At 34.7% G+C, this 14,786-nt stretch overlaps 3 protein-coding genes across 4 annotated transcripts; 1 reads left to right on the top strand and 2 right to left on the bottom strand.

Annotated features, from left to right (window-relative positions):
* Positions 1-1,815: 1,815 nt before the first annotated feature.
* Positions 1,816-3,319, top strand: LOC133521285 (transmembrane protein 17-like). The gene is made up of 3 exons (XM_061856160.1): positions 1,816-2,046; positions 2,144-2,257; positions 3,029-3,319. Exons 1-3 carry the CDS (start codon positions 1,951-1,953, stop codon positions 3,245-3,247), a joined length of 429 nt encoding a protein of 142 aa, XP_061712144.1. The 5' UTR covers positions 1,816-1,950; the 3' UTR covers positions 3,248-3,319.
* On the bottom strand, positions 3,306-8,876 carry LOC133521284 (glycolipid transfer protein). 2 transcript variants are annotated; one of them, XM_061856158.1, is made up of 6 exons: positions 8,737-8,876; positions 7,722-7,904; positions 7,545-7,600; positions 7,307-7,422; positions 6,869-7,019; positions 3,306-5,610 (listed from the first exon to the last, which is right to left on the bottom strand). In XM_061856158.1, the coding sequence occupies exons 2-6, from the start codon at positions 7,849-7,851 to the stop codon at positions 5,443-5,445; spliced, it is 621 nt and encodes a 206-aa protein (XP_061712142.1). In that variant the 5' UTR covers positions 7,852-7,904; positions 8,737-8,876; the 3' UTR covers positions 3,306-5,442. The 2 variants fall into 2 exon arrangements, with proteins under 2 accessions (XP_061712142.1, XP_061712143.1); XM_061856159.1 differs by lacking the exon at positions 8,737-8,876 and adding an exon at positions 8,036-8,247.
* A 17-nt stretch (positions 8,877-8,893) lies between these two features.
* On the bottom strand, positions 8,894-13,565 carry LOC133521281 (uncharacterized). Its single transcript, XM_061856153.1, has 2 exons — positions 10,800-13,565; positions 8,894-10,562 (listed from the first exon to the last, which is right to left on the bottom strand). The coding sequence occupies exons 1-2, from the start codon at positions 10,929-10,931 to the stop codon at positions 8,907-8,909; spliced, it is 1,788 nt and encodes a 595-aa protein (XP_061712137.1). The 5' UTR covers positions 10,932-13,565; the 3' UTR covers positions 8,894-8,906.
* Between the last annotated feature and the right edge of the window lie 1,221 nt (positions 13,566-14,786).

Below are 14,786 nucleotides of genomic sequence, written 5' to 3'. Positions count from 1 at the left end.
AAATGTTTAATGAGGCGAATGAAATGGAGTGATGATTGAGAAAAAAAAAGTGTATGAAGGAAACCTAGCTTTCATGCCGAAAAAAAGGAATGGCTCGACTATTGGAGCAGTTTTAGAATTTAGAAAATAAATAATTTAAGGAAAATGCGGGTTGCAGACATCTACAGGAATTTAACAAAAGTAAAAAAAGGAGCGTAATAAAAACAATAAATGGTTAACAATTTGGAGAAGGCAAATCAGAATTAAAAAAAAAATTAGAATGTATATCGATATAAACTTAAATCCGTCTCGAATAGGTTAAGTCGATATCACCTGGCGAGCCTCGTGTTAAACGGGCCCGGGTCCTAAGCTGGTGGTCTCGTTGAAGCCCTCCCGAAATTTGGAAATCGACAGGAGAGCCAAAAAAATACGTGCTCTGAGCTTTGGCGGCAAACACGCCACACGCCACCGCACAAGTTGTTGCTGGTGAATTCACGTGGCCAGGACTGAATGAAACGCCAGCCTCCGGGTTTCGAAGGGGAACAACACCGAAAATGGCCAACAATCAACAAAACTTGACTTCGCTCTTCACCTCAAATCTTTTTCTCCCTTTTTTTCCAAAACAAAAACCTCAATTCCATCTTTCGAAAACCTTCCAGTTTTTATTCAAAAACAAGTTACATTCTATTTTCAGCCTGCCATAAATCACATTCAAAAAAGGCCAAAAGGAAAAACAAACTGCTTCAACGACCAATGTGATACAGCGCCATCTAATCATCAACGCCCGAATTATGAAACCGCAAAGAGAGACAACAGAAAGAAAACTGAGCAAGTCACTGGAGAAGTTCAAAAATAAACCGACAGATGTTGATTATGTAGCAATTTTGCTACAATTACCACAACTACCACGATGCACAGACAGTTACCGTTCGCCGAAAGTGTCCGCGTGATTGTTCGATGCGCTCAAAATTTCATTGTTTTCAAATATTTGTTCTTCCTTGATCGGCCAGTTTTGTGTTGGTTTTTAATATGGATTATGAAGAACCAGGTATGTATTTTATTTAACACTAAATTTTACTTAAAAATTAATTGATTTTCTTTATTAATACCCTTGAGAAGTGAGTACCGGGAAATTTTATATGAAAAGACAAGTTTTTCAAGAACATTGGAAGTTTCAATTAGTTTCCAAGCATTTCCCAGCAAACATTTGAATGGTATGTTATAGAATAGACTTTCCTTAATAATATAAAGTCCAAAATAGCCACCCCAATGCACCCCTCTATTTTTGGTGATTTTTTTTCTCCGTAAGTCGGACAGAACTATACACGGAAGTTTTCCCGGGTAGCCTACAACGCACAACAATCTGATCCTGACCTGACAGGCATGAGAACCAGGAAAAATAAAAAAAAAACACCCACTTTCTGCTGATGTCCTGAATTCATTGATAGAAAGTGACATTGCCAATCTAAGCTTTGAAGAAAATGACCAATAAAAGATGAAAGTAATACTTAATGTCTTTTTTTTACCTTCTTAACGCTAAAACCTAAATAACAAATGGTTAAGAGGCCATTGGAACTTAAAAATATTTTTGGCCAACTTTTAGGGTCAAGTACCAGTCTGTGCGATGGCATCTTTTTAACATTAGCGACTAACATTTTTATCACTCGCACACGAGTGAGATTTGCTATCTCAAGTGGACTGTTTTCTCTAGTCTGGTACGAAGACCTTTCTATCTTAACAATAAGGTTCAATTTAGTATGGCATAAAAGTGACAGCGCCCTCCACTTTATAACTCCGTCCATGCATTTGATTTGACAAAACAAAACATTTCAATGTCACATTCTGATTGTAGTTTGGCGCGTGTAGATTTTGTTTTGATTTTTCATTTAAGTACTTTGTTGGCCCTTGCGTTGCGATTGGATACGAAAAGATTGATTTTTATAATTCAATTGTAACATGTAATTTTTACTGATGAATTCAATGCTTCAATTGCAGAAATGTTTATTCATAAATGTGTACCTTTACCTAGTCTGGGTACCGGTTGTGGGATTCTTCCTTTATGTTAAGGTATTGTTGAATCGAACTTGGCTGTTTTTCAAATTAGAAAAATCCTACTTCATTTTACAGTTTATATTATATAATGGATAGTTTTCTTTATTTACAGTTGGATTTACTGGGACATCTGACTAGATACTTATCTTTAACAGTTTACACGCTGCTGGTTGTTATAGAGTCTGCAAGATTATATCTAGGCCAGTATGGGAACCTGTCTTGCCGGGTAAGTTGTTGATAAATTTGTTCCAGTAGTTTATTCTACTGCTAGGCAAAGTAAACATTACACCCTAAGGCAAGAAATATGTGAGGAAGCGTAGCGAGGGATGGGTTTGTTAAGAACCAATAGAATGACTTAATTCGTTTTCCTCACTCGGCATGTAGTGATTCTATTGGTACATCCTCACACATCTCTGGTGGAATGCAGCCTAAACATGGTGGACTTTTGACATAGATGTTCTCTCTGGTGAAATAAGACTGAAAAATACAGCCAGTCTTAAGAGTGTACATCTAACTTTCTTTTTAATCTATGTAAATAAGGTGAAAAAGTTAAAATTTTATTATTGTCATATCATAGTACATCTTAGTGCCACTCCACACTAGTGTCTTTCCAGTGTTGGCGTCTAGTCAGCGCTAAGAAAAATGGCATTGTTGTGCCAACAGAGCGTCAAGCAGCAGCCATAGAGTTGACTAGACGCCAACGCTTGTGTGGGGTTCACAACACATTCACTGCCAGACAAAAAACGGTGCACTACCCCAGAAACCAGTGGTCTATACCTGCGTACAAAACCCGCCCATCGGGTTGTCCGGCATCTGAACAAAGTTCATGAGCGCCCACCAGGTGGGTTCCCGGCAGTGAATGTGTTAAGTAACATTTCAAAAATTGGGTCCAGAGTTTAGATCATTTATAAGTATTCTAACCTATTTACACCCTACATAAAAATTGTTTGCACCCTTTTGGCTTTTAACTAAAAACATTATTTTTGGCCCCTTTCAGGTGCCAGAACTTGCGGGCTTCTTGATGCTGTCAGTACTCATGCAGTTGCCTCTTGTTAGTTTCTTTCTTTTTAATCCTTACCTTCTAAGTACTCCGACAGAACTTGTTCTTCATACAACATTATACTTGCTGACTGTAGCTGAAGTCGTTTTTAGTTTCATAGCTTTGAAAAAGGCATCATGTTTAGCAAAAAGTATTTACTTGACACACAAAAATTGAGACTGTTAACATTATTTTCTTCCCTCTTGGTAAGATGAAATAAATAAATGTGACACAATTAAAAATAAATAATTTATTCTTAAACAAAATCATCTTACACAGCACACACACATCACAGCTTGCAAAAAAAAGAATTTAGCAGCATATTTTATTCATTCTTAGGGTGAACTATATTAATGATGGCCCAAGAATAGGGGCCAATGAAATATTTTGATAGTTTATCCTAAACAGACTGAGGTCACACGTCATACTGCTTAAAATTGGGTTATTGTTCTCAATTTAACATAGATTACATACTTATAGGTAAATTTATTTACTTCTGCAATCCAACCAAATTCAATGGATTTCTGAGACCATAAATTTAGAAATGTTCAAATAGTTCTATATCAGAATTTTTACATTTCATTTAACCTGAACTCATGAAATGCTTTGTGCATAAGCATCTCAATCAAACAGTTTTCGATTGTTTTAACTGCTCTATATACTTATACACCAGCCGCTGAGAGTGGGCAACTTTTACTATGGGACCAACCTTCGTAATGATGTTGATATCTTGTATGGGAGAGTCATTTTTTTTATCGCGATTTCAGGGTTGATCTCATAGTAAAAGTTGCTCAGTATGACCTAACCAACGTCTAAGCACCCCACTTTCTGAGGCTGTTACAGAGTTATAGAGTTACAATTAAGTATTCTTTTGTAAATAATAAACAAGTTCTATGTATGTATTTGCTATAGGTAGAACAAAGTTACACTGAGCCATATTTTATAGGACTCTTTGTGACTCAAATATGGCTAGAATTTAATACTGTTGGGTTGCTATGACCACACCACCACAGTGACTTTATTATTTCTAAGAAAAATTATTAGATTGAAAACACACATGATTCTTTGCTTTCTTCTAAGTGTAAATAAATAAATAAATAAACTATATAACAGTTATGCTAAGCAATTGTGATGGTCTGCTATATAATATTTTCTTACATACAATTTTAATTCTGTGTTTGAGTCCATGACCCAGGGGCGTATTTTAATATTTGGCGCCCTGGACCGTCCCATATAATAAGCGCATATTATACTTTTTTTTTCGGCGTCTTCTAAAAACTTGAAGCCTGCCCCGCCCCGGGTCCAGGGCCCCTTGGCCCTAAGGTAAATATGCCTCTCCCATGACCCGTTACATATGTCATTCAAATTTTGATTTAGTAATGAGTAAAAATCTCTAAACACTTAACTTCATGCATCCTTCTCTAGGGTTGGTAAGTACAATTTCATTTTCAACTTTAACTTTACTAGTTTTACATTATAAAGCTAATAAAGTGGCTGTCTCCAAACTATGGCCCGTGGGCCAGATCTGGAGCCTGCCAACTTAACTTGTGACAAGTACCAAAATCCATACAATCCGGCCAACAAAAAGGGAAACATCATAAAGATTGGAGATTCCTGGTCTAAAGAATTATACAAGATGTTTATAAACTGCTTATATTGGAAAATTTTATGTTAGGCCACACAAAAACATTTATGCCATATGTGTTTTTAGAGTAATTTACATACTAATAACATGTCAATTATGCCTCCTTTATACTTCAAAATTAGTAATAGACAAAACCTTATTAAAAAACAAGAATTTTAAAAATAATAAAGTCAGACAAAGCTAAGTTGGCAGCAATTTTGATCGCCCAGCCGGTGCAAGTGTTAAGTAAACGTCATAACAAAATAACACTTGCACTGGCTGGGCTATCAAAATCGCTGCTAACTTAGCTTGGTCTGACTCTACGAGGTTTCAGACCTTTGTGATGTTAATGATATATCACAACTAAGTACTTAGTCAATTGTTTTACTTCAAATTTTTTGGTACCTAATGGAGACTATGAACAATACCCATCAAGGCACTGAATTCCTTATTTTGTCTTTGTTACTGTTTTTGGTAAAGCAATATTATGGCATAGTTAGCATAATATCTCAAAGGCCATTTAAGCTGCAACTACATAAAATAAAAACAATTAAACAGCTTTAACGTTTATAAATAAATACTAAACAAAGACATGTTTCAATACAGTTTAGCCTTTGCTTTTATTAATTATGACAGACTATGCACTATATATTATTCAATCTTAAAATATACTTGATGGTATATACAAATGCTATTGCTAATCGGATAATAAATATGGCGCCTTATTAAAATACTTTAAGTATTATTATTAACAAAATAAATTATTATCTTTATAAAAATCATCAATTTTACACCTCACTAAATGTAATGTTATGTTAAAACTTGTGAGCCTGGTTTTAAATGATCCTATATTGTTGGTGTCCACTCCAAATGATTTCAACAGTTGATGAAGTGTAGGAGCCAACCGGCAAATTAGCTGTGAAAAATTAAACAATGCTTTTAACAACCATTTGGGTATTCATTAAAATCTGGTTTGTTTGTTGTAAGTATATAAAATACTTTCCAATGTTAAAGATTTATTCATAAATTTGGGTATGATTCTTAAATAAAATAAGTTATATAAGGTCAAGTCACTCCATACAATCCCATTTATAAAATTCCTACCAATTCTGCAAGTTTCATATTAAGAGGGAAGGAGGGGCTTTGCTATCCTAGCGAAATAACGGTGCTTTTGCTAAAAAAATCCATTTTGGGAGAAAATGTTTTCCACTAACTAAATCTTAACAAATCACTTTGATTTTGAACGCTTCTGCATAATATATTATAGGTTTATAGGTTTCGCTTAAAAAAAGTATTGCAAGATTTGAAAAAACTAATGATTTAAATATATTTAGAAGCGTTTAACATTTTCTCGACAATCATGTGGTGTACGTCCCTCTTAAGTTGACAGCATAGCATTAGTTACACTGTGAGAAGGCACAAACTAAATAATAAAAAAATAAATATTATAGGACATTGTTACACAAATTGACTAACAATAAGCCCCATAGTAAGTTCAAGAAGGCTTGTGTTGTGGGTACTCGGACAATGATATACATATATGATGATGTAATTCTAACAATGATATATGTATATAATATATAAATATGTATAAATACTTAAATGCATAGAAAACACCCAAGACTCAGGAACAAAATATTCATGCTCATCACACAAATAAATGCCCTTACCGGGATTTGTTCAGGCAGGGTCACTACCCACTAGGCCAGGCTGGTTGTCAAACTAAATACATATTAAATAAGCCTGGAATAAACCAGTCCTAATAAACAAAATTACTGTTACACAAATAGTTGCTACCACTAGAGATCTTCCAGGCTTGCAATATTAAAAGAGTTTATATGGCAATGCGAGGTTGAGGGCTGAGCAGTCTAACCAGATAAGTCACCAAATTGAAACTATATGGGACATGTTGATTTAAATGAAAAATGTGCCATTCTCAACCACAAAGACACTTATTGTTGGTTGCTAATAAGGCGCTATTTCCATTAAGCATCAATTTGAAATCAACTTATTAAACCAACAATGTGGTACCATTTGGTTGAAAGCTTCACAAATATCTAGACTTATTGGGTTTCATTGTTTAGCCCTCAAATATATTTTTATGCCAAAATCAACTAGTATTATGTAAATAAATGGCAATTGATATATGTATAAATTATAAAGTTAATACTTACTGCAAATATTTGTTGAGTAACCCAGTTGTGATATTTCTTAACAGACCCCTCATATGCAATGGTATATATTTTCCTCATATTTATATCCAAATTGTTTTCCTCAATCAAGTGTATCATTTCTTGAAACACAATTTCGAAGAAAAAAAGTGATCTGTAAAAATAAATGTAAGTACCCTTTATACCAGAATCTGTGCGCTTTACTAATAATAGATTTTATTCAAATAATAACAATAAGAAAACATTATTAAAAGTTTTTAAACTTTTAATAAGTATATTAAATTATACAAAATCCACAATTCAAGTGTCATTGCCATCTCATAGCCCTAAAGATGTAAGAAAAATTTTCAAAAAATAATAATATCAAGTGGTTAGTTTTGCTTTACAATACAGATAGTGACCTTTAAAGGATTAACATTTTTTAATTAAAATATATCTCACCTATTAAGCCATAACAATCCCTCAGTTGCTACGGGTTTGCCTTGTGATTGTAAACATTCTCTATTTAATAATTCAAGTAAACAGGAGCTTTCTTTTGGGTCCAATTTCTTGATTTTCTATAATAAATAAGTTTAAAATACATCATCTACATTCAATTATTAAGTTGGCAAAGAATTATTATGAAATAAATTGAGGTCAAGTATGTCAAAAACATAAACAAAATCTACATCATGCTTACATCAATATTTCCTTCCATGTCATATTTAACTGGAGCAAAAATTTTACCAAGGCTCTCTGTAAGTAGAAATTTTGAGTATAAACAAAAGAAAAGAGAAAGTATAAAAGGAGAAAAAAAGCATAGGTAAGATAGCTAATAGTGGGTGGCGTTTTTAGGGTTAGGTTTAATGTAACTTACCAACAACCCATAACAAGCCCAGAGTTGATTCAATAAATTTTACTGCATTAATTTTGCCATCAATAATTGGTGGGAAATCCTTTACTTTCTCGAGAAAGCTGTTATTTTCTGGTGTGGTACTGCTAGCCATCTTCACAGTAAAATCGTTATCTTGCTGATGTAGTCCAATCTACGACTAAAAATCTGTGGACCAAATTAGAGCACTTATTAACCTATTAGTACTAAAGGTATTCAGAACAATAAAAAACGCTACATAGCACAAGAATACAAAGTCAAACTAAATTAAGTAGATTTGCTTCGTATCTCTAACGTACTTCATTATTACTTTTTCCAACTATTTCAAAAATTTTGAGGTTAATCTGTTAGGTATGTAGATTGACATAGACGTTTAAATGGTGTTTACTAATTTTATTTCATTTTGACGTCTCGTCGATAAAACCTGTTTGAAAGGTTTGAAACATTCCGTTTCTCAGTTTTCTAATCATAACATTGCATTTCAGGATTAGATTTTAACAATAAACGCAGTTTTCTCTTTTATTAAAACTATAAGTTATTTATTTATTTTACATTTAAGATTTCATGTTGATTATCCACATAAAGAAAAGTACCTGAGACAAGTTAATATGTAATAAAAATTGGCCTCCGTACAAAAGTTAGTTAAGGCGACATTATTTTAGATAGTTACATTACTACCAGTTGGGTATATTTTGTAAGTCACTTTGACTTCCGCTTCCACCACCAATAATACTATAGTTTGTCAAGAAATTTCCGTCAGAAGAAAAAAGCGGCAAATTTTAAAAATGAAGGGGCAAAGAGTCCCACTATTATGAAATTTGCGCCTTTTTCTACTGACAAATTTGTTTGACCGGCTATGTCTCCACTATGAAAGTGTACGCCATGTTTTTATCTCTTCAAAGTCAATGCGTGACATGGGTCTGGTCATCTATCTGGATATACTTAATTAATTTATCTTTATTAATGCGGAACATAAAAAACATAAAATGTCGGTACGTACCTATGATGATCCAATGAGACACTTGACGCACAATTTACTTATTTTATTAATATTTAATTTTTTTTTATAATAGATATATTTTGATTCTATTTAAAATATTTTTTATATTATCTTTCTTCTTCACTTATTGTCAAACATGATAACTCTTCAATAGGTACTTCTGCTAAAGCTTAATAAGAAGAAAGTGTTTGTTTTAGCACGTTTCCCAAATCATCTTCAACCACTATAGTCAAAACTTTACTTTTAGGTGAAAAGGTAAAAGGCACCAAAAATCTCTTTTCGGGTAAAAGATCTGTAAATTCATATGAATCTAACACCATTCCATTTGATTCATCTCTCACTTCTACTATTCTTATTCCTGCCGTAGATATTATCATCATTTTGTTTTTGTCAAATTTAAGATATCTAGTTATTGCCTGCCTTTCTCTACCGTACTCGTTGTTAAACCATCTGTGGTATGATAAAAGCACAGCGCAATTTCTTGTCCAAAAAATAGAATCATTTCCATTTGTCCGATTGACATTTTTTCTGGAGTCGGTCATCCTGTTTGATATATTGGAGTACACACTAGATGGCCTTGTTATAGGCGTGACATTGGGACTTCTCCGGATAATATCAGATTTTGACATTGCCGCAAAATTTCCTAACGTTGTTTTGCTTCTTGGTCCTAATACTCGGAGCGGTTCAGCCACGTTCATTGTAACACTTATATTACGCTGAAGGGAAACTGTTGAATGTTGAACAGGTTTTCCAAAGTTGTTCATATTGTCTTTTGATAATACAGATTTTTTCTCACCTACTGTAAAAACTCTGTCAATGTGGTCAAATCCTCTGCCCATGATACCGTCTTTTGTATGACCGAGATCAAACGTATGTCCTAGTTCATGAAACACCGAGCCCAGGGTCGTAGCAAAACAAGCTCCAAGTGAGCCTCGATATCCGCTGTCGTCCATAAAACGACGTGTGTTTACAGGAGAGGTATCTTGGAACTTTGAAATGATTTCGTCCGCAGTCGTCGGCCAAGTGTACAAGCAAGCGGTTCCGAACAAAGCTAAACCTCCACCACCAAGTGCTGCATAGGCTTCCGTCAATGAAACGATCTCATCATGAGTCATTGGCTTGTCTAAGTCAGTGCCCTTGAACCTCGTGCATGATATAAATGCTAGAAATTTTCTCTCATTACTGCCTAAATCAGATAACATAAGCTCTCTGCCAAAATGAGCCCATAAATCGGCTTGTTTCATTTTTCTCGCCTTGTTTACGTTTAGGTTGCTTCGGAACACAATGCATTCTGGACTTTTTGGGTTGACTTCGTGTTCGAGCTGGAATGTTTTTCTTCCGAATCCACTTTCAAAAAGTTTTTCTGCAGTTAGACTTTGAATCAGCTTAGCTCCAATTGCTATGCGTAAACAAGCACTTTCTACGGAATTGTCGACATTAGGTGGACTTTGGAAATAGCCATCGTGTCCTTGGCAAATTATGTAAACTGGTGTTACTCTTAAATTTGTTCTTCTTGGTGTATAATCGAGTAGTAAGGTTTTACGCTGCTGTCCGGTATATTCAAAATCAATTATATTCTCGCCTTTATTCAATTCAATTAACGCTTTGAACTCTCCGTTGTATATTATCCATTCTGACTTATTTTGAACTCCACCATTTGTAACAGTGCATAGTATTTTATCATTATTGTTTGAATTTCCCCTGGTTATTATTCCTTTAACTAAAACCAAAGAATAGTTTACAACATCCCCATACTGAAAGTTAATTATAAATATGGAAGAGTTGTTGTCGTTTTTATTTTCTTCATTCATTCGGTTGTCCATTACCTGAAATAGGTTGTAACCAATGTTTAATTCAAATTAACAATACTTCTTTATTCGCTTGCAATTTAGCTCTTCGGTAATTGGTTTAAAAGTCAAGCTCGTTAGCTCTCAACATCGTGATTATGACGAATCTCGCTCGGTAAGTAGATCAAGTAGGTTATAAATCCGTTGCGCCTGTGTAGATACACTTGAAAGGTCGCCGTAAATGAATAGTTTTCGCACGTAATAGGTATGACTCACCATGTTGCGGTTAGCGTGTAGCGCGCTGAGCCGGCGCGGCGAGTGGACTGCGGGTGTCGGGTGAGGGCGGCGCGGCGGCGCGGCAGCGGCCGGGGACTCCTCGCCGTCGCGGCACCGAGAACGCGCTTCCATGCCTCGGTCCTCATTTCCTACTCAGATAAACTAGCGGAGTGCGCATGCCTGCCGATGCAGACCGGCGCGCCGGACGGTAACGATTGCCGCTCGCCAGACAGGTACGCGACTGGATGTCTCCAACGGCAAGAGGGAAATTTGAACTATGCAGCAAAACAAACAACTGCAACTGTCGTTTACCATTACTATATTGTTTGTTTATTTTTAGGAATAGATTCCAGCTGTTAGCTGACAGGGAAGCAGTTACTTTAAAACAATTATTCCAGTATGTTCGTAAATACGCAAGAAGATGCACTTTCACGCTGCTAGACTGGTTATATTTTACTTTGTAATTAAGAATCCGCGCATCGTCTAACATTACTGTTGTAAAGATAAACGGTAAAAACGGCGTATTTATAAGCACGTTTGGTATGCAATGTAGTTAATGGTTTGTTTTCTTTATCTAAATACATTCAAGGTGAATATCAAATGCAATCTGGTTCAAGAGTAAACGAATCAATTAATTATCAGGTGCATATTCTGTAACATAATTGAAAGAATTGAGGTTAAATCTCGAATGAGAAATTAAAGTTGATAGGTACAATTTGTATTGGATTGAAATCGCAGCAGGAACGGGCCTTTCTTTCGGTAACTTGAAATCAAATTTGTGACGTGTGTGAATTCCAAACACTGAGAATTGTCTAATACGCAACATCTACCATTGTTCAATTACACATCGTATCCTGAGTAGTATATATCAAATACACATAAATATAACAGAAATACCTTACGAAGTTCAAAGTTTTTATTGTATGTAAGAATCAGGTTACATTGTAGGTAGGGTTTGAGATCCGGATATCCGAAATATCCGGATATCCGTCAAATTTGAGATCCGGATCCAAGGGCCCATAGGATCCGTATATTTCGGATATTTACAATAGTTTAATCAATTGAAATACTATAGCACACCAATTATGTTAGGTACATCACGTCACCCAATAACTTCATAAATAAATGCGGACGTTGCTTAATCTAAACAATAGTAATAGTAATAGTTTTTAAAACTTGCTTTATGGATATCTCCTGACTGAAATAAGTAATTCTCGACACAACTTCCATAACGTCGGATATGAACATCCAACAAAAATGATATTTTAACATAACGCTAATAAATAGTGAATTATTTTTTTTACGAATTTCTACCATGTTTCCGAGACGATGAAAGTGCACAAGGTCGGATTTCATGAGTTTCCTTATTTTAATGAAGCATAAAGCATTGTTTTCACATCCGTCTTTTTCCATAATTTTTCCTTTGAATTGTTTCAATTTTGTGGTTGGCGTTTAGTTATACATCTAAAATGTTGACACACATTTATTACATATGACGTTTTGCCTATAATTTTAGTAACATTACTACGTTTCGGATCTGAGCTTAAGACCTTATGCCTAAAATAATCAACGAGTTGAGTGTAATTAAGTCAAAATACGATTTTATGCCTCTCTTTTACTGTTCAATTGAGAAAAATCTTCTTGCATAAATAGCGCCCTATTAAATAGTATCAACGGTACTACAACGTTTTTACGTAAGTATCCAAAATAGAAGGTAAAAAGGCCTTTCTCAATAAAAAAAAGCCTGGTATGTCTAGCCCACATAGTTCGTGAAATAATGGCAAACTAAAGTGCCAATTTTTTTGGCTCTCCTGAAAATTTTACTTTTTTCACGTCCGACCATACCTATGACACTCGAGGCGAAAATGATTATTGTTTCCAGTAATTATTACCAGGGTTTTGCCACAGTTTTGCTCAGTCGCCTTAGTTGGGTTGTCCACTTAGAATGTCATTACATTGCTTGTGAGCGTTGTTATCACTGATTTTGTTTATATATGTATTATTGTGTCGATTCCCCTTCTTCTGTTAAAAGAAAAAAAAAACACGCACTACTGACTAACTAGGTACCGTTAAATACGCCAACTTTGCCCACTTTTTTGGGAAAAACTAAAAAAATTCTAGTTTTTTGTATGAAACCTCGGAAATATTTATGTATCTGTGGTAACACCGAGATCATGCGCATTTAAATTTAACTGCAAATTTAACTTTAGTCAACGTTTTCTCCATCATATGACCGATTTTGAGGTCGGGTAAAGTTATCTGGACTTTTAGCCAACATTGCCCACCGTGATTTTTAGCGCAACTATAGACCTTATTTGGTTGCCATAAAAACCAATGAAAGTATTTTGGCAATGAAGGCGATCGGTTCAAAAATTTACTCGACATAATAATACATGCTCGAAATACTTTCCTATTAAAATGAGTGGGCAATGTTAGCCTGTACATTTTTTCTTCTTCATACAAACGGCGTGTAGCGATTTAAAAGTGCTAGGGTTGTCAAAATTGAGAAGATAATAAAAACTGAACATTAATTTGCACAAAGTTGGTAGGGTAGGTAAGAAACAAAAAATATTAATAAGGCGCAAAGTTGTTTATTTCAATAACGTTATATAAAAATCTAATAGCAGAATCTAATAGCTTTTTTTCGCTGACTGTGCTTTTTGTTGACTGTACTTGTATTGTCAACTGAGATCTATATATGTACCAACCAAATTTCAATTGGTTACCTTAAGTTTTCTGAAGTGGCCATTACTATTTTTTTTTTTAATAGACACATAATGGATTTCAGAACTCTAGCTACTTTTTTAATTACTTGTGGTTTTGTAAAAATATTTTTTTGAATATTTATTTTGACATAACACACGTTTGAACGCATTTATAGCTTAGATGCCTTAGTCTGTCGTAAAAAAGTAAAAATGTCGAGTTAACAGCTGCCAGTTGCCAAATGTCACACACACAGCTGAACCGCGTACAAACAAAGTCGTAGTTGTAACCAATGAGGAAGCAATATTTGACAACTGGCAGCTGTCAACTCTACGTTTTTCACTTTTTTACGGAAGACTAAGGCATCTAAGCTATAAATGCGTTAAAACGTGTGGTATGTCAAAATAGTTATTCAATTTTTTTTCTGAAAAACGGCCAGTAATCAAAAATGAAACTATAGTTTTCGACTCCATTATATATTAACCATAGAAAAAAAAAAGAATTCCTCATGTGGAGACGATCCCGGTTGAACCAGAATGTCACTACCAGATTGTATTGTCACTGGTAGTAGAAGTAGTATGCTATAATCTCAGCTCAATCGGATACCAAAAAGTGGTCGAAAAATGGCTTGCAAGATTTGATCCGAACATATGTACGTACATACAAATATTGCAAGATTTGCACATTAATAAAAAAAAAAGTTTGTAAAAAAAAGTGTCAACCCTAAGCATTTTTTTACTGCGGGCAATGTTGACACTCATACGACGGTACATTACTGGGTAATTTTGCCCATCAGCATAACTTTTGTAATATACTAGTTACAGTAACGAACCTAGCATCAAAATACTCAGCTCATGGTTTTACATTACATACAATCGATTCAACATACCTGTGTATTCGCCATGGTGTACAATTCCCTTCCAAAATTTCTCAGTAATTGGCCCGCAAAAATACACTCCGTACTCGACAAGTCCCGACTGGTTACTGAATGAAGTCAGGAGTGCACGCGCTATTCTGTGTTGCCACAGGTATAGTTTACTTTCTACCAATGTCATCAATGTTGCCATAATTTTGTAACTTTTTTAGATATTAGTAGATTGCCTTAGAAATTGTGTTTTGGGCAATGTTCCCCCTGGTTGCAAAGTTGGCGTATTTAACGGTAAGTAATTTTGATATGATTTCGGTCAACTGTGGTCATTCTTTCCAGTAACTAACCTGTTAGTTATATCTATTACTTTTTTACTACTCGTATATAATGGAATATTGCTGGATTGCGGACTGACA

Source organism: Cydia pomonella, chromosome 9 (assembly GCF_033807575.1).
Source record: "Cydia pomonella isolate Wapato2018A chromosome 9, ilCydPomo1, whole genome shotgun sequence".
In the NCBI taxonomy this organism is placed as follows: Eukaryota; Metazoa; Arthropoda; class Insecta; order Lepidoptera; family Tortricidae; genus Cydia; species Cydia pomonella.
This window is presented reverse-complemented; position numbering and strand designations above follow the sequence as displayed.